Source organism: Drosophila miranda, chromosome XR (assembly GCF_003369915.1).
Source record: "Drosophila miranda strain MSH22 chromosome XR, D.miranda_PacBio2.1, whole genome shotgun sequence".
Taxonomy (NCBI): domain Eukaryota; kingdom Metazoa; phylum Arthropoda; class Insecta; order Diptera; family Drosophilidae; genus Drosophila; species Drosophila miranda.
Genome location: NC_046674.1, coordinates 11015391 through 11034968, shown reverse-complemented (window position 1 = coordinate 11034968; position 19578 = coordinate 11015391). Strand labels below are relative to the sequence as shown.

The 19578-nt window shown below is 47.1% G+C and overlaps 1 protein-coding gene and 1 long non-coding RNA gene across 5 annotated transcripts; one reads left to right on the top strand and one right to left on the bottom strand.

The window, feature by feature from the left end:
• Positions 1-76: 76 nt before the first annotated feature.
• LOC108152363 (glutamate synthase [NADH], amyloplastic) lies at positions 77-19419 on the bottom strand. 4 transcript variants are annotated; one of them, XM_017281637.2, is made up of 15 exons: positions 11467-11955; positions 11259-11386; positions 7731-8817; positions 7420-7422; positions 6758-6924; positions 5516-6679; positions 5326-5456; positions 4902-5260; positions 4699-4844; positions 3760-3869; positions 3550-3683; positions 3160-3491; positions 1599-3089; positions 875-1533; positions 77-810 (listed from the first exon to the last, which is right to left on the bottom strand). In XM_017281637.2, the coding sequence occupies exons 1-15, from the start codon at positions 11788-11790 to the stop codon at positions 677-679; spliced, it is 6369 nt and encodes a 2122-aa protein (XP_017137126.1). In that variant the 5' UTR covers positions 11791-11955; the 3' UTR covers positions 77-676. The 4 variants fall into 4 exon arrangements, with proteins under 4 accessions (XP_017137126.1, XP_017137128.1, XP_017137129.1 ...); XM_017281639.2 differs by lacking the exon at positions 7420-7422; XM_017281640.2 differs by lacking the exons at positions 77-810; positions 875-1533; positions 1599-3089; ... (1 more) ...; positions 3550-3683; positions 3760-3869 and adding exons at positions 4120-4556; positions 19227-19419.
• Positions 17704-18830, top strand: LOC108152364. The gene is made up of 2 exons (XR_001774821.2): positions 17704-18119; positions 18318-18830. It is a non-coding gene; the product is annotated as an uncharacterized LOC108152364 (long non-coding RNA).
• Positions 19420-19578: the final 159 nt, after the last annotated feature.

Genomic DNA, 19578 nt, shown 5'->3' with positions numbered 1-19578 from the left:
AGTTAAAAACACGCACAAACAACATCTACAAAAATGCGTTACGATATCGGGCTTAATACACTTGTTTTTATCGAAATTTTCTGTCGGTCCGGACTGTCTGTATATTTTATATAGATGGAGGTTGGAGATCAGCATACCAATTTCTACGAACAGGCAACACAACTCAAACAACATTGAAAAATAATGCATTCTCTAACATTTTTGTTTTTTTCATTTTCATAACGATAACGGTAAATTTCTAGTTATTGTCCTTATATTTTTGTTGGATATTCGATATAGGTTCTGGATTTCGATTGACATTCAATCTCATTTCATTTCAATAGTTTTGCACGCTTAATTGACTCCTGCCGCATCATTAGCATCATCATCCTATGGAGGGCACATCTCTCTCTCTCTCTCTCTCTCATTACAAGAAAAGAAAAGAAAAGTAAGCTCTACCTTTTCCCCAGCCAGAAAATTACAAAAAATAAAACTAAATCGAAACGGCGATCATTTTCGTTTTTTGGTTTGGTGTGTAAAAAACTCAAGTCTTTTTGTTGTTGTTTTTAGTGTTAACTAAACTAAAATCGCGAAAATAAAAATCACAAATGGCAATCGGTATAGAATTTCTCTCTAGGCTAAGGGACGATGCACGCACACAAAACTTGATATTGACTGCCGGTGCTGGAGCTCCTTCTTAGGAGGTCCTGATGACGCCGCCGGCTCCTGGCAGTCCGCTGATGCGACCGGTTAGATAGGAATCCACTTGGCGGGCTGCTTGGCGACCCTCGGTGATGGCCCAGACGACCAGCGACTGTCCACGCCGGCAGTCTATAAAACAAAAAAAGGTAGAAAATCAAAGAACATCCCTCATTGAGAGTCCCAGAGAACATACCGCCCGCAGCAAAGACCTTGGCATTGGAGGTACCATACTGTCCATTGGAGGCCTTGATGTTGCCACGCGGATCCAGCTCGAGGCCCAGCTCGGAGGACACTGTCTTCTCGGGTCCCAGGAAGCCCATGGCCAGGAGTATTAGATCGGCCGCAAAGTACTTCTCAGAGCCGGCCACCTCCTGCATGCGCCACTGGCCCGTCTCCGTCTTGGTCCACTCGACCTCGACGGTGTTGACGCCCTTGATGTGCCCGTTCTCGCCGATAAACTCCTTGGTGGTGGTGCAATACTGACGCGGATCCTTGCCCCACTTGAGCTTCACCTCCTCGTGGCCGTAGTCGACGCGGAATACTTTGGGCCACTGGGGCCAGGGATTGTCCTCGGCCCGCTTCAGTGGCGGCTCTGGGAGAATCTCAAAGCTGGTGATGCTCTTGGCGCCCTGCCGCAGCGATGTGGCAATGCAATCGCAGCCAGTATCGCCACCGCCAATGATGATCACATCCTTGCCGGCGGCAGAGATTATGTCCTGCTTGCCGCCCAGCTGTTTCTTCTGCTGCGCCTCGAGGAACTCCATGGCAAAGTGGATTCCCTTCAGGTCACGATTGGCCAGCGGCAGATCACGGGGCCATGTGGATCCAGTGGTTAACAAGACAGCATCGTATCTACAGAGGAAACCATTAAAGATTAGAGGCGGATTCCTATATGTGCTGTCAGGTGGATCACTTACTCCTTTAGCAGCTGCTCGGCCTTGAGGTCCTTGCCCACATGCACATTGGTGCGGAATTCGATGCCTTCGTCGGCCATGAGGTCTACGCGACGCTTCACCACCTCCTTGGACAGCTTCATGGTGGGAATGCCATACTGGAGCAGGCCGCCCACACGATCGTTGCGCTCGAAGACGGTCACAAAGTGTCCCGCCCGATTCAGCTGCTGAGAGGCCGCTAGTCCCGAGGGACCGGAGCCCACGATGGCCACCCGCTTGCCGGTGCGCACCTCTGGGATCTCCGCCTTGATCCAGCCCTGCTCGAAGGCATGATCGATGATGGCGCATTCGATGTTCTTGATCGTCACCGCCGGCTCCGAGATTCCGAGGACACAGGAGCCCTCGCAGGGAGCCGGGCAGACGCGTCCCGTAAACTCGGGGAAGTTGTTCGTCTGCAGCAGCTGGCGCAGTGCCTCCTGCCACTCGCCATGGAAGATCAGGTCGTTCCACTTGGGTATGATGTTGCCCAGGGGACAGCCTGTGGAGTTGGACTGACAGAAGGGGACGCCGCACTCCATGCAGCGAGCGGCCTGCACTTTGAGGTTCTTGCGGACATGCGGAAAGTTATAGACCTCGTTCCAGTCCTTCTGTCGATCGGCGGCATCCCGATACGGTGCCGTCTCCCGCTTGTACTTGACAAAGCCGCGCGTCTTGTCCAGGACACGATCGGCACGCTTCTGCTCCAGCGCCACATCCTGGATGGCCTCCTCGATGTCCTTGATGTGCGGCTCGTGCTTGCCATTGCCATTCTCGATGGCCACCGCTGCCTTCAGGGGCTGCTCCACCGCCTGTTGCTCGGCCATGTCCTGCAGAGCCTTCTGGTATTCGTACGGGAAAACCTTCACGAACTTTGCCTGCGATGCGGCCCAGTTGTCCAGCAACTCCTTGGCCACCTTGGATCCTGTTTTCTCAATGAAATCCGCCAGCAGTTTCTTCACAATCTGCACGTCCTCTGCAATCTCCAGCGGCAGCAGCTCCACACTCTCCGGATTCACCTTGGGCTTGAAGGAGCCATCAATATCATAGACATAGGCAATGCCACCCGACATGCCAGCCGCAAAGTTGCGTCCGGTGAGGCCCAGGATCACCACGAGTCCACCAGTCATGTACTCGCATCCATGGTCGCCCACACCCTCGACGACGGCGGTGACGCCCGAATTGCGTACACAGAAACGCTCGGCGGCAATGCCACGGAAGAAGGCTGTGCCCTCGGTGGCGCCATAGAGGCATACATTGCCCACAATCACATTCAAGTGGGACTCAAAGGTGGCCGTGTCCTGGGGGGAGATGACCACATTGCCACCGCACAGCCCCTTGCCCACATAATCGTTGGCATCGCCCTTCAGGGTCACATTCACGCCGCGAGCGAGGAAGGCGCAGAAGCTCTGACCAGCGGAGCCCTCGAGGAAGATGTCAATGCTCTTGCCAGCCGGCAAGCCAGCTTCGCCATATTTGCTAAAAATGAAGGGAAAACCAAGTGTTAGGATTATCCAAGATCTAGTCAAGGGATCTAAGATGTACCCACCAAGCAATATGATAGCTGAGAGTGGAGCCAAATGCTCGAGCTTCGTTGTGGATGCGCATCTTGACGGTAACGTTGTCATCGGCTCCGTTGAAGATCTGCTGCGCCTTGGCAATCAGTTCGTTGTCCATGCGCTTCTCCAGCTGGAAATCCTGCTTCACAGAGCCACCCACAATGTTGGTGCCTGGCCGGAGCTGCAGCGCAGGCTGCAAGAGCAGCTTTAGATCCAAATTACTGGCCTTGGCATCCCGCTGACTGGCCACACGCAACAGATCTGTGCGTCCAATCAGATCTTGGAACTTGCTTATGCCCAAATTGGCCATGATTTTGCGAATCTACGAAAAAGATAGATTAGCCTTCTATGGGAGGGGATTCCGCAATCCGTGAGCTTACATCTTCTGCCAGCATAAAGAAAAAGTTGATGACATGTTCGGGTTTGCCAGTAAATTTCTTGCGCAGCTCTGGATCTTGTGTGGCAATGCCCACGGGGCAGGTATTCAAATGACATTTACGCATCATGGTGCAACCTTTAGGGAGATGTAGATTCGATAGATTAGTCTCTTGTTGGGGATTGGTGGATGTAGATCCTTCCGTTCTACTCACCCATCACAATCAATGGCGCTGTGCTGAAGCCAAATTCATCAGCACCTAGAAGGGCGGCCACGACCACATCAAAGCCTGTGCGCAGCTGTCCATCCGCTTGGACAATCACACTGCAGAAGGAGCAGCAGCAGCAGCAGCAGCAGCCACAAAAGGATCACAGGAAGGAGTCCAGACCAGACCGTTTGAGAGTAGGGAAGACACGACATAAAAAGGAACGCAATGTTAGCAAACAAAACAGCGCAAGTTTTAATTTAATGAGAAGAAATTACGAATGGAGCACACAGCGACGATCGTGACACGAAGTGAGCGATTGAGCGAACGAGTGAGTGAGTGAATTGGAACGCATTGGATCGTATATTTCTTTCAACGAACGATTTCCAGCGAAAAACCAGCAAAAGAGACTCAAGAGGATCAAGATAAAGGCTTTCCGTCAATCTATCGCCAGGAGCTTCTTCTTCAGATCAATATCCATTTCAATAATTAAAAGATCAACATACATATGTACATCTCTCAGCGTTTTCTTTTTCTCTTTTTTTGGTTGCCATTTCTCTTTGGATTTCAATCAGTGATTTGCTTAGAGTTCAATCTATCTTTTCCGTTTACTGGAGTGTTTCTGTTTTCTATCAATGATTCGTGTACTCCTCATCGCCCACATTTGACGAGGAATCAATCGATCATTAGATCAGATATACTCGTTCGTACATATCGGATATCTCTCTCTCTCTCTCTTTCTTGCTTTCTCTTCGTAAAGAGCATGTGCTCTGATTCTGATTACGCTGTTTCCAACGCTGTCATCGCTGGGGGGATAACCACCAAACCAGGCACACTTTCAGTAATGGGTTTTGTTTCATGATTAGTAGAATAGCAACAGAGGGAGAGCGGCGGGAGGGGATCACTAGAGATCTGCTCGGTAGCCAGCTCTCCTGGTCGATGACTTACCGTGATCGTAGATTATTCAAAACCAGAACTTGATGAGTCTCTGCAATGCCCAGTTCCCAGGGCATGCCTGCATTCTTGATGCCCGTCCAGGAGCTGGCACCAGTGCCGCCATCGTGGCCAGAGATTACAATATGTTCGGCTTTGCCCTAAAATACAAGAAAGATACAGGAGAGATCTCTTCCAGCAGTGGGGCTACAACTCACTTTGGCAACTCCCGACGCCACCACGCCCACGCCCACCTCCGATACGAGCTTCACACTGATTCTGGCATTCGGATTGGAACACTTTAGATCGTAGATCAACTCGGCCAGATCCTCAATCGAATAGATGTCGTGGTGGGGCGGTGGAGAGATCAAGCCCACTCCTGGCACCGATTTACGGGTCTTGGCTATATCTTTGGTCACCTTATAGCCAGGCAGCTCTCCGCCCTCGCCGGGCTTGGCGCCTTGGGCCATTTTGATCTGCAGATCATCGGCATTTGCCAGATACGAGGCGGTCACACCAAAGCGTCCCGATGCCACCTGCTTGATGGCCGAACGGCGGCTATGATTGGGATCCTGGTCTGCAGGGCAATCGGAGGGAAAGATTAGCTCTGCTTCAGGGCAATGACACCCCGAAAATACTTACTCAAATAACGATCAGAGTCTTCGCCGCCCTCGCCCGTGTTGCTCTTGCCACCAATGCGATTCATGGTGACGGCCAGGGTCTGATGGGCCTCCAGAGAGATGCTGCCAAAGCTCATGGCACCAGTGGCAAAGCTAAAAAGGAATACACCATTGATTTCTGCTCTAAGAGTTATTCCCTATCCCCTTCCTACCGCTTCACAATCTCACTGGCGGGCTCCACTTCCGACAAATCAATCTTCTGGCGATCGCTGACGAACTCAAGCTGTCCGCGCAGGGCGCACTTCTTCACGCTGTCCAGGGTGGTCTTCTTGAAGGCCTCAAAGGCATCCAGATTCTTGCTGACAGCCGCCTCCTGGAGGCTTCCGATGGACGAGGGCTCATTGATGTGCGCCTCGCCGCCATGGCGCCAGTGGTAGTGTCCGGGATTACGCAGGATCCGTGTGTCCGGCGAGATCTTGCAGTACGTCAGCTGATAGCGTTCGAGTCCCTCCTTGGCGAGGATCTCAAGGGTGACGCCACCGATGCGGGACTGAGTACCGCGGAAGCATTTGGCCACCAGATCAATGCCCAAGCCCACGGCCTCAAAGATCTGGGCGCTCTTGTACGATTGCAGTGTGCTGATGCCCATTTTGGCCATGACCTTGGCGATGCCCGTGTCGATGGCCTGGGCATAGGCCGCGTAGATCTGTTTGTCCGTGACCTCGTGGCCGATGACCCCATCATCGCGCAGAGCCTGCGCCAGCTCAAAGGCCAAATAGGGGCAAATGGCATCGGCGCCGTAGCCGAGGAGCACGCAAATGTGATGCACCTCACGGGCCTCCGCTGTCTCCACAATAATGCCGACCTTCATGCGCTGCAGCGTCTCAATCAGATGATGGTGCAGTGCCCCCAGAGCGAGCAGAGCCGAGACGGCAGTCATGCCGTTGGAGCCGGCATTCCGATCGGAGATCACGATCAATTGGTAGCCCGCTTGGGCGGCATTGTAGCCCTCGCGACAGACGCGCTCGATGCACTCGAGGTACCCCGGGACGCCGTCGCTGAACTGGAATGTAATGTCCAGGACCTTGGTCTTCCAGCCGCGATGCGTGTTCCGCTTCAGGAGCTGGGTGTCTGGAATGCTCAGTATGGGATTGGTGAGCCAAATGCGATGCACCTGCTGGGCGGAGGGCTGCAGGAGATTGGCCTCCGGCCCCAGGGGGCACTGCATGGACATGACCACCTTCTCGCGGAATGGATCGATCGGGGGATTGGTCACTTGGGCGAACAACTGCTTGAAGTATTCATAGGCCACGGGCTGGAAGTTGGAGAGACAGGCCAGTGGGGAATCATTGCCCATAGAGCCAAGAGCCTCCTTTCTGTATACACGAGAGAGAAAGAGAGAGAGAGAGAAAGAGGGTTTAGATGTGGAAAAAGTGGTTATATCCTTTACTTACTTGTTCTTAAACATGGGAATCAGTAGCATGTTCACCGTCTCTGTGGTGTAGCCGAAAAGCGACAGCCGTGGATCGAAGATCCCACGCTGGGAAGAAGGCAACAAGGAGAGATCCTCCACTGGAAGAGCATTTAACATATTGGCATTGCGTATCTCGTCCAAAGTGATCTATTTTCGAAGGAAGGAAATCGAATTAGAGCTGGGTTTTGGGAGTCCTCTTAGGCGCATGCATGGAATGAAAATCAGCGACTATAAAATTTCCAAGAAAACAAAACTAGAAAGAATCTTAGGCATTGCGTCCAAAATCCATGAAGTATTCAAGTATTTTGCACGCAATGTGCAGCAGATTTCATCGGGTTTTCATACGAAATGTGGCATTTCATATAAAGTTCATGAAAATGTAAGTCTTTTCCACGCAATGTGCAGCAGACTATATCGATTGAAATGTTGAATAAAACGCAATATACAATAGATTTCATCGTTTTATCCATTTTCCATTGTCCATTTTTTGGTATTCATTATTTGTTCTTGGTATATTTTATAGTCCTGTGATCGAAAACTCAAACAACGAGAAAGCAACAGAGCAACAAATTCAACGAAAAGTTCTAAGGACAACAACTACGGGCACTAGGACCAAGGGGCAAACACCATTTGTGGACTCACCATCTGCGTTAGTATTAGTCCCCACCACACAAATACATTTAACATTTGTAAGTAGATTTTGGGGGAGGATTGAATATTCGTTGATATTCATTCATTGATATTTCATATTCACATTGAAAGCGTGAGAGAGAAATGAGGACAAATTTAGACAAAATACAATTTTAGATGAGCCGAAAGTTTCGTGTGTCGTGTCTGGGCGATGTTTGTGTCGTCTGGAGATGATTAGTGGGAGGAGGAGTGCATGGGAGGAGAGGTGGATTGGATAGTCTACCCTGTTTGCGTGTGTGTGTGGCCATCTGGCCCTCACTCACCTTCTGCTGCAGCCATTCGGAGTGGGGACGCGACTTGGAGATGTGCTGCTTCAGTTCAATGTCCTGGATGAGCTTCTTCTCCTTGGTGTCCACCAGCAGCATGCGGCCGGGCTTGAGCCGGCTCTTCAGCGTCACCTGCGAGGGATCCACATCGTAGACGCCCACCTCAGAGGCCATCACGAGGACGTTCTCTTTGGTCACATAGAAGCGCGACGGGCGCAGCCCGTTTCTGTCCAGCACGGCACCAATGTAGCGGCCATCGGTGAAGCTGATGAGAGCTGGTCCATCCCAGGGCTCCATGACACAGGCGGCCCACTGGTAGAAGTCACGCTTCTCCTGCGGCATCGTCTTGTCGTTCTGCCACGCCTCTGGGACCATGGTCATCACGGACTCTGGCAGCGATCTATCGCTGGCCATCGTAATGAACTCCAGGACACAGTCAAAGGAGCCCGAGTCCGAGAGATTGGGCTCCACCACCGGATAGAGTTTCTTCAGCTGTTCCCCGAACGCCTCCGACTCCATCACACCCTCGCGGGCCTTCATCAGATTCACGTTGCCGCGCAGCGTGTTGATCTCCCCGTTGTGGGCCAGCACCCTCAGCGGATGGGCACGCTCCCAACTGGGAAAAGTGTTGGTGGAGAAGCGCGTGTGCACCAGCGCCAGATAGGTCTCGAACTCGGGATTCTTGAGGTCCGTGTAGTAGTCCCATAGCTGATCCGAGGTGAACAGACCCTTGTAGACCACCGTGCGATCCGACAGCGAACAAATGTAGAAGCGTCTGCCCTGCTTGGCCAGCTCATGACTGGCCCGCTTCCTCAGGACAAACACCTTGCGCTGGAAGTCCTTCTCATCACTGCCCTCGGGACGACGGACGAAAACCTGCCGCGACAGTGGCTCCGATTTGCGTGCCACCACGCCAATGGCCTGCTGACTGGCCGGCACCGTGCGCCAGGCAATCACCTCCAGACCCAGGCTCTGGGCCAAGTCATTGAACTCCTTTTCGGCAGCCGAATGCTGGGCCTCGTCCAAGTAGAAAATACCCGTGGCATAGTCCCCTAGATCGGGCAGTGTTATGCCCTCCTTGGCCCTGAAAATGTGCCAGAGGAAAATGTGTTCGCAATTAAGGGGAAGAAATGATTTTGATTGTAGTGTCGCTTCATGCGCCATAAAAGCGCACCCCAGAGTCAGATTTCCATTTTCCATTCGTGTAATTGAATCTGAGGCGCTTTCGTTCCATTCATCGCGCCATATGCACCAATACCCGATGCAATCCATTGAGTTTCAAGTGACGATCATCTCAGCATCATTAGCTGTCAGTCAGTCAGTCAGTCAGCCCGTCCCCTGTCTACTACCTGTTTGTCATTCAGCGACATGCATTCTATAGACTTAAAGATCGCGTTTACGTATATGTACACCCCGATAGACAGACGGGGCTTCGATTCGATCTCGTTCTTATTACGTCGCAGCATTCAGAATCAGCCGGAGCTCCTCTCTCTTGGGGGGGAGCGAGATAGGAGAGCATTTAGACGCAGCAACTCTTCCAGCGGATGCGGTGGAGGGGAGAACATGCCGCTTATAATTTCACAATTTCACAATTAGTCTGCCTGCGTTCCTTGAACTTGAAATTCAAACCAAATCTCATATCACTTAACACGTGCCCGTCTGTAGGGAATTGCGTGCCCCGAAAACCCCTCTCAGAGTCTCCGAATACCCTAGAATGCTCGCTAATTAAACTAGATTTATGGGCTGTCGTGCGACATTACGCGATTTAATCGACTGGACACATAATAATCTATATATATGTATGTATATTCTGACAGCTGTATCACTAATTTAATGGCAAATAGTTGCGAATTTGTTCAATAGATTAGCACATTTGTAAATCATTCGGACAGTGTCATATTTATTAGGAGGGGTTATGGAGCGACGCGACGCGACTCAATTCAATCCAGCAAACACTTGGATATAGTTTTTTGCAAAAGGTGTTTGCTGTACTTAGGATGGTTAAGAAGTTAAAAACAGGTTGGATATCTAATTTTATGAATGAATAATGACCAATTTAAATAACCTTCCTACATGTTTACATATTTGTATGTATGTACCTTCAATTAGATTAACCTCTATGCAAATTCCCCGTATAATGATCTGCTGAAATTCACAAATTGCTTATAGAACCCCCGTCCCCTCTCACTCTCTCTCTCATTACTATGCACAACATCTCCTCCAGTCGTATAAGTGGTTCGGGGACCATGTTGTACTTTTCCATTGTTTGCCTCCAAATAATATAATAAAATATAATAGTTTAATGGAATAATTTGACCCAAGTAATGGCCTCTAGAATCTCCCCTCCCCTCACACCCACAACTGTTGTATTGCCTAGAAAACATTATATCCAAAATATTGCGGACACATCAATGTACACACATATCTACATATATAGTAGGGTTATATACCGACATATATAGATGCCGGATTCTGGGAAATGCGTGACGAAAACACAAACCGTGCCAAAAATGCTGACAAAATAAACAGAAATCAGAAAACAGAATGTATGTATGTACATCGGATTAGAGAGGGAGCAGAGAGCAGATGTTGGATTTCAGTATATACATATATCTCATACATGACCATGGTTGGGTCTCGGTCTCTGTTTTCTGTGGGTCCATTGGGGGGGAACCACATCGTTTCAGCAAACTATTTTTGACGTGCTCGACTGCCGACTGTCGACTGTCGACTGATGCTGTCTGTCTGTCCGTTAAAGTACTATCGAAAGCCAATGTACCCGTAAAGAAATGGAAATATTCAAGGGAAAGATAAAGGGGAACCTTGTATGCCCTTCATTGAGTGTAATTCTTGGGAATCCCGAGTTCTATAAATTCAGTAGCTGAAGGCAGGCATAAATCGCATAAAACTGTCATGTGTGGACTCTTTCATAAGCCTCCATTAAATGATTCTATTTCTAGCCATAATCCTGCATTAAAGGCAATAAAAGATATAATAGAGAGCAATAAATGCGGCATAAAGATAAGATCAACCCAGGATTAAGTCTCAACAATGGAAAAATGTAACCCTACGATAAGACCTACCTAAAATGCCCTTTCCATTGCGCACACGTCACTCGACCCCAAGATACCAGGTAATACTTTTCAAATCTGTGGCACTAGAGGGCGCTAGCCCAAAGCAAATGAATACTTTTCTTCCTATTTTGTAGGTCAGTTCTATCCGAACACCAAAAATCACTGATATACCCTTCTCTATAAAGAGCATTACCTGTGACAGACGGCGGAAAATGACATGAGAGAGAGAGAGAGAGAGAGAGAGAGAGAGAGAGAGGGAGGGGAGAGAAAGAGACAGCTTTGAGCTATTTTCGTATTTCGCGCACGAGATCGCAGCGATATCGTGTAAGCCATTCATCAATGGCAATCAGGCGGCGCCATAGATGAACAGACCGGCATATATGTATGTATGTATTCTATACCAAATACTGCATGCATACTGTATAAATGGTAGGTGCTATATGGAACTTACAAAGCCTTGGCATAGAGTCCATGGGGAATGGAGGCCAAGACGCCAGCACCGTCGCCAGTGTCATTGTCGCAGGCGCAGGCCCCACGATGATTCATCCGTTCTGAGAGGGTCTGGGCATCACGTAGAATCTGAGGATCGTACAAAATCGGAGAACAATTAGAGATGGTGGATGGTCCTTGTCCGGGGGGGTCTGTCGACTGCTGCCAACCTTGTGAGAGCGTTTGCCATCGATGGCCACAATGAAGCCAACGCCGCAGGCCTCGTGCTCGTTCTGGGGATCGTAGAGTCCCTGTTTGCCAGGTGCCTCCCATGGCATCTGCTCCAGCGGGACATCCTCCTGCTCGTGCTCCTGATCTTCGCTCAAATACACTTCATTCGATTGTTCGTTGGTGCGCGACGCGTGAGTGTTGCTGCCACTGCCACTGCCACTACTAGCGGACGCGGCAACAGAGTTCTCGATGGTGGTATCGATGGATGTTTCAACAGAGGATTCACATTCAAATTCGCAATTGTCAGCGGTTATTGGTGCCATTATACGATTATATACCCTTTGCACTTGCTAAAAATTGTTCTTGCTTGTCGCTTGGCGTTTAATTATTACTATTATTATTATTATTTTTATTTATTGTTTTGTTTTAAGATAGTTTCGTGTTTATTTCACAGTTAGAGAACAAACAGTTATTTCTGTTTTTTTTTGCTGTAAAAAAAAGAGAAAAAAATGTTGTTTAATGATGTTTTCTTTTTTTTGCCGCCGCCGCCGCCGCTGCTGGTGTTGCACTTTTTGCGCGTTCTCGTCTCCCTTTTGCACTATTTTCGCACACACACACAAACACAGAGATTCTTGTTCTGTTGTAGTCTTTTTTTTCTTGCCTCAAAGTTTTGTAAGTTTTTGACTTTTTCGCGCAAGACGCTTTCTGGGGGGGCACACGCGACACTGACGGCTGCTCACAAGCGAATGAAATGGGGAGCGAGCAGCAGCGCCCCAACGAACCCCCATCTCAGATCAGTGCAAGGTGCATGCGCTGTGGGGTGAGGCCATTTAAAGAACGCGCGAGAAGGAAAGAGTGCAAAATGAAGAGAGAGAGAGAGATGACTCCACTCTCACGCACAGTTCTGATTCAGTGCAGATGTACTTGCTCTCCGCCAAGTCCGCTACGCAAAGAGAGCGCAAGGCAGAAGAGAGAGTGGGGGAGTGGTCCTTGCAGGCAGCGCTCTCCCAATAGACATTCCAATGTATGTGCATTTGTGGCAGAGAGCGCCTTGCCAGCATTACCTCACCCTGCAACAACACACACCTTGATCGCTCTCTCCTACGCTTGTTCCAGCTCTTGCTGTATTCGTTCCTCTACCTCTGACGCTGGCCTAAGAAATCAAAGCATGATTTAATTTCCAATCGGTTGCATGTAATGCAATTCTTATCACAAAAATATTTATTTTCCACTAAAACACAATCTTCCAATCGAACCCTTTCTCTCTCTCTCTCTGTCTCCGTCCCTCTAAGAGGCACTCCACCTGAAAGGCTTAGCTAAATGGCTTCCTAAATAGACAGTTCGACGATCGGTCTTTACTATTGATTGACAGATTGATTAAACAATCGATTGCCCCTCCAGAGGAGAGGGGCGAGACCTTGAAATGCTCTCGACAACGTAATGCGAAAAATCGTTCGATATTTACATGGCGGTTTTATCGAACAAGGAACGAAGGGAGCCACTGACTGCCACAATCGCTGAACGTTCTACGTTATCAAATTTCAATTGCAGTTGTGGAAATATTTGTCATATTTGTATTTTATTGTAGGGAATACATATCAAATGGCGTCACAGAACGACGCGTCGTTATAAACAAATTCCCTCGATCGTATGCTTTAAAATGCGATTTACAATATGCATACGAATACAACAAAAACAAAAACAACAACAACAACAAGATTCAATTGAGAAATAACAATTTCAAATATTCGAAATGAACAACAAAATTAATTCTGTTTTTCGAGAATATTTTAACGACACCCCTGAAGCACAGCATCGCCACCAGAATCGTCTTGTTTTAGGATTATAATTTTAGATATTCTTGTTTTTTGTGTGCAGCATTTCGTGTTTTTTTTTTTTTGTTAAACCAAAGATCTGCCATCAATAATTCACTGTCACCCGTTGTCGTCGCCCATGGAAGAATGTTTTTCCATTACATATCTTTCTATGGGGTCCTTCAACTGTTGACCAGAAAAAAAAATGCATTTGAAATGATGTATGCATATGTATATATTTTTGGAATATAGATGCTCTCCGTTCTTCTTGAGAGCTCTTCTTAAAATAGAATCTCCATTAGAAAAGATAAAATCATTTGTGCCAGATTTCTGCCAAAAATTTTCCATCAATTCTTCAGATCTTTCTTTCTTTTTTTGCTTTTCTGTGGCATAATTAAATTTTTGCTTGCAATCTTTCTCCCAGGAACCAATGGCCGGCGACTTAATAGTTCGATTGCTTTAATTTGGAGAACATAAATTAATCAATCAAAAGGTGCGCGGCGATAAGCGGCCAAGTTCATGGGGTCCACCAGAGGGACCGACACCGTGCTCATAGGAAATCACTTCCCCTCTCCTTATCAAAGACTTTCTATTGTGCTCCGCAGACGGCAAACGACGACAGCTACTACTACGAGTTATATATGTATGTACATATGTTTGGTTCAAAGTCCCCGCTAGCGGCGCGGAGAGGCGATGGGAATGGAATCTATCAGGCGGTTGGCTGCGACGTCATGCCACAATCTCAATCTTCGACGGTGACACATTCCTGCTCTGGCAGTAGTCTCTCTCTTTCTGGAATCGATCGGGGGAGAGGATAGAGTTGGGCTGCACTCAGCAGATAAAAGCCGAATACGAAGCTCAACATTTGACATTCTCCACTTCTCAAATAATACCAGTTGAAGCAGGTGGTTTCTGATTTGATCTTAGAAATGGAATCCACAAACAGGTGTGTCCGTTTACTTCGTTTTCAATTTCATAATCGATTCTTATCGATCACTCAGTTACCGTAAATCGATACTTATCAATATAAATAAGAGATATCGCCAGTGTCGATCAATCTCTCTCTCTCTCTCTCTCTCTCTAAATCGGTTTCTTGACTTTTTGTTAGACTCTTTTCTTGTTTTTGGTGGCTCTTTCGGTATCAGGCGTTTAACATGTGCCGAACGAGTGTCTGCAACTGAGGCAGCGGCAAGGGGCAGGCCGAAATTCTCTTTCATTATTGTGTGTTCTCTATTTGTTAATAATCTTTGGCGTCTCACCGCTGGCGCCCCCCGCACCGACTCTCCCAGACCTTAGATAAGATTCATTCACGACACGAGCGGCACAGCCAAGAATCTAATGGCACACTGAACTTTCATGCAATCCCATACCAGGGGGGTGGGGTGGGGGTTTATTCGTAGTGATTATCGGTGTTCCATTGGGGGGGAGCATTATTCACGATTTGCATGCGTGATTGGGAGAGGAAAGTGCTATAAATACGCATAGATTTCTGGGTGAATGCGTAATGATGCCCTCCCTCCTGAAACACCGATAAGAACTCTCCTATGGGAAACATGGAACGTGACGTAGCTGAAAGATTGAGATCGCGAATCCCAGGCACAGTGGAAAGTTTTGACCAAAATTCAAGTGTCTGGAACCTGGCAGCAAGATTTATGAAAGAGATAACCAATGCCTCCCAAAAAATAGACCAACTTTTGTTAGCTTTATAGCATCATAATCGTGACTTGAGCAAAACCAGATATCTTTGTGGATTTTTAGGGGCTAGCAAAGGGTAGCGAAAAGTAGCCAAAAACAGTAGATAAATCTGAAAGATCATAGCGGAATCTTTTGATGGATAAACTTTTACAGAAACCCTCAAAAGTATCTCTTCGCATCATATGTACATATACTCGTATAATCCTCTATCAATCACTTGGACTGATATTTTCCTTCATTCAGCCTCAGTTCGGTTCTCCTTGCATAACTCTACCAAGTGCGTCACAAAAACCGTTCTATTTTCATACCGGAATATTATACATATTTCACTTTATCTATAGATGACGTTAAGAGCATATATTCCCATAGGAATTTTAGTTTGTTTATTTAATGCAGTCTTCTCAGAGGAAAGGGATTTAATCGGACACCCTGTTCTTCAGAAATCCAGAATTTGTAGAATCTAGACTCAGCTCGAGAGTCAAAACAAATATTTGGACTCCCACTGAAGCGACGAGAAAATAAAGCAAAGGAATCCAATATTGTACATATGGTAAACAAGTCTGCAGACTTTCAACCTGAAAATATGTACATATATCGGAGAACAGAGAGAGATACACACAGATAGAGGGAAATATACATACATATATGTATATGTATATAGAGAGAGAGGAAGAGGCCACCACTTCCATGGCGTTTGGTGCAAAGTCCGAAAACGCGGCAGCCGCGTGTGGCCCACATCTACATCTCTACATCGGGGATGGAATAGATATCTGTATGCAGAGATATGCGTATAATATAAATTATTAATGTAAACAAGAATGGCAACAAGTTTCAATAACCCCGAAATAGGTAAATAAAGAGAAACATTGCGTGCGGTAGGTTAATGTTTTGGGCATGTCAAAGGGCAATTATTCAAGGATAATCATCAACGGTCCTAATGGGTGTCATGCTCTAACCAATAGAAAAGCCATTAGCATTAGACCCTGAATGGAAATCCCTGCCCCATATAAATAGCCCCATAACCAGTAGCTCCTTCCGCTACTAAAAGGTTGTATTTCAGCGATTTATGATCAAATTTAGGGCCAGCACTCGTCTGGGAAATGCCACTATCTGACCCGACTTCTACTTCTCCTGCTTATCGGGGACCGGACTCGGGACTCGGGGTGCTTCAAGTGGTCGAGAGAGACCTATTTTATGGGTCCCCATATCACTTTGTTTTTTATGGCCAAACGAGAGCTCTCTAGGGGGCGGGGGGAAATCCGCAAGGGAATCCGCCTCAATTAGCCAGGGAAAAAGGTTGTTTAAAAATAGTAACAATTTGTGTTCATTATCGCCATTGGGTTGGCTATTTTTTGTTGTTTGTTTAATTGTGGAATCTCTACCCCCTTCATCGCCTTGTGGTCTCGTTGTGGTTGGCTTTTTATTGCGCTTTGGAATTACACGTTGATTTTTAATTATTTTTTAATTTATTTTTTTATCTAGAACTACTCGCACAGTGGGCCCACACAGCGATGGGATAAATGTTAATAGTGATCTTGAAATGAATACTGGAGTGTATTCAAAGATCATAGAAATTTCATAATTTTTGTTGCCTTAGCATCCCGAAACGCACTGTAGAGAAAACGTTTGTTGGCTAATTAAACTTGAAGCTCGGTCCAAAGTTCTATATGTTTCTACAAAAGTGCTAATAATCCAACAATTAGCATTAACCTCTTATGTTTCACAGTCTTAGAGTTTCAGTGATGATAAATACAAGATCTACACATTCCAGTGATGAAATAAAATAGCTTATTTATATCTTTCATTGATCTGTTTGCTTAACGATAGACTGAAACTAAGAAACTTAAGGAACATTGTTTTTCTGGTTAATGCATGGTCGATGCATCCATCCAAACAAACGGATGGGGGAGGGCATATGGTGATGATGATACCCTACCCTTTCTCCGATATTAGATATCGCAGCTGTTTGCTATTTACGGCAGAAGGTGCGCCTTGCTCCCCTCCCGCCAATTAAGAGCCGAGGTACAGTTGCCAGCCCATAAACAAGCAACGTCGCAATTTGCATTAGTTTCCAATGAAAGCTGCCTCCAGATGGGAGGCAGGGCGCAAGAGGGAGACGGACAACGCGTTGGCGTTGCACTTTTGGGGTAGATTGCGAATGCCCCTCCCCTACCCTCGGACAGCCCCTACCTTCCCTTATGTAAATACAGTTGTGTGTGCGCGGGGCAACAATAGCAATAACAATCCAAAGTAAATTAGAAAGGGGAGTGGTTGTGGGGAGCCCCTTCTGCCTGGCTGAGTCAGGTACCTGGTCTCGAGGTCTGAGTGCTACCTGTTTGTAGGAGAGACCTCGGGACTCGACTCTCTATCGGGGCTTATCAGGCAAACGATGGGTAATCCTAGCGATAGAGAATCAATCAAAATGTAACTTCAATTCTGGAATTGATCAGCAAAGTCTGGGCCCCGAAGCAACATTTTGTTATCGTAATTGCTGCCACGATCGATCCGCCCTACTGTCCCACCCACTCGCCCACTCTCTTTGAGACTGCGACGCAATTGGAAAATCACTGAACCGGTAAACCGCAACAACCTGCGGCGCCACCGAGAACCACACGACAATTCGTATCAGATTTCAATTAGGAATGTAATGGCATGAAAAATGTGCCAAGAATGCGACGAAAGGAGAATGTTGTGCATTCGCTTCGCTGACGGATAAGCTTACGGAGAGCTTTGCTCTTACTTAACTGCAAGAGAGGGCTTAGGCTTAGGCTCACACTTTCTTTGCCAGCTCTATCTTCCGCCATCTCGTTTCGAGTGTCAGTCTCCTGAGTCTCCCGCGTCTCTATTGTCTGCTGCTAAGCCTTCTAGAATCCTTTGGAGGTGCTTGCCCAGCTCTTGGGATAACAGAAAAGGACAATAAGACAAAGCACAGCATGTTATCCTTTAAATTGAAGGGCAATTGACGAGAGAAAAGGCCCTCACAGAGTGGCAAAAGTGTGGAAGCTGCTGATTACATAACTGTTATGTAAGAGGGTGGGAGAGAGCACTCTCACACTCGGAAGCTGACGCAGAGAGCAGCAATGTGTAAATGTCAAAGGGCAGTGACGTAGACGGCCAAAACCGAAAGGGATATTAACGTGAAGGTAAGGCAGGCTCGCTTTCACTCTAGAGCACTTTCTCCGACTGCCCGACCTTCAATTGAATATACCTTGCCTAGAACTAAAATCCCGAGCAAAGGAAATGCAAACATAGAGGCAGTCATTAAATTTGATACCACCTCCATTAAGGAAGCAATTTGTGGCACTTTGTTGGTTCACTTATTGTGGCATTCCCTTTTGCAGCCAACTTTTTTGCCATGGAGATGGAGCCCACTGTTCAGAAATCACTGCCATGGTCCCTTCCTTCATCTTCATCTCCTTCATCGCCGAATATCTCGCTCTGACGAGAGCAGGAAGAGCAGAGCCCTAACCTTACACTGACCTTGAAGCGGAGCAAGAGAAGCAGCTGCTGTGGTCTGCAGTGGAGCACCAGATAGAGGGCGCGCTGAGAGAGGGGCGGAGGAGGAGTGGAAATAGCGAAACGAGATTCCGACTGAAGCACAGGCCATAAAATAGTCATCGACAAACCCGGCGACGGGGGTAGGGGTAGGAGAGCTTTGTGTGTGTCGGCAAACATACACATTCACATACACAGTAGAACTTCGAGAACGACAAGAGCGAGAAGTATGCGGCAGGCGGCGAAGAAAGCCACAGTGCCGGCCATTCGAATAAGTGCAGTCTGATTTCAATTTGTGAATGGAAGCACCATAAATTTAAAATTGATTTCCAATCAATAAAGTTAACCTAATCAATCAATCAAGTATCATAACTTGTAAGCATCGCCATGAAGCGTTTCTAATTTTGTGCACTCCACTGTTGTTTAGATATATTGTTCTTGTTTGCGAGAGTAAGCATGCTTTTCTACTTCTTCCTGCTCTTGTGCTTCTGCTTCTTCTTCTTCCCGCGCTCCAGCTTTTGAGTATACGTGCAGAGGAGTATGACTGCGTGTGTGTGTGAGTCTATAGGTATGTAAAATTTATTGATTTTTGCAGAGCAACTCCTACGCTTATCTCTCTTTCCGTATTGCGTTTTTCCACTTCCCCAATTATATTACTGTGTGCGTGTGTGTGAGTGAATTAGTTGAATATTACTCTTTTTCTGCAACAGCGCGGCCACGAAAAAGATTAGACACAAAACTCTTTTCTCATTTACTTTTAACTGCAGATAAACTGTTTTTAATTTTTTCTTCTTCAACACTACACTGGTATCAGAACTTTGTGCTTTTTCACGCAACAAAAAAGTTTGGAAATTTTAAATTTTTGCTTTTAGCACTTCAACTTCAACTTCGACTGGATTTGATTTATTTTTTCAAAGGACCCGAACTATGTGAGATTTTGGATACATTTGTGAGGCATACGTTGGGGCGGCAAGGCCGTGCTTTCGAATGGGGGGAGGTGGTGGGCAGTTTTTCGTGGACTTATCGGTCAAATATACCGATAAATATATTCAAAATATACCATAAATATACCGATCAAAATCAGTTTCCTCCATTTTGATATTCGGT

What these genes read in the sequence shown, in the direction of transcription:
- LOC108152363 (XM_017281637.2), bottom strand. Translation starts at nt 11,790, where the DNA reads ATGGCACCAATAACCGCTGACAATTGCGAATTTGAATGTGAATCCTCT. An exon ending in ATGGCAAACGCTCTCACAAG is followed by an intron (nt 11,387 to 11,466) that starts GTTGGCAGCAGT and finishes TACGATCCTCAG; the next exon opens with ATTCTACGTGATGCCCAGAC. An exon ending in GCCGAGCAGCTGCTAAAGGA is followed by an intron (nt 1,534 to 1,598) that starts GTAAGTGATCCA and finishes TTTCCTCTGTAG; the next exon opens with ATACGATGCTGTCTTGTTAA.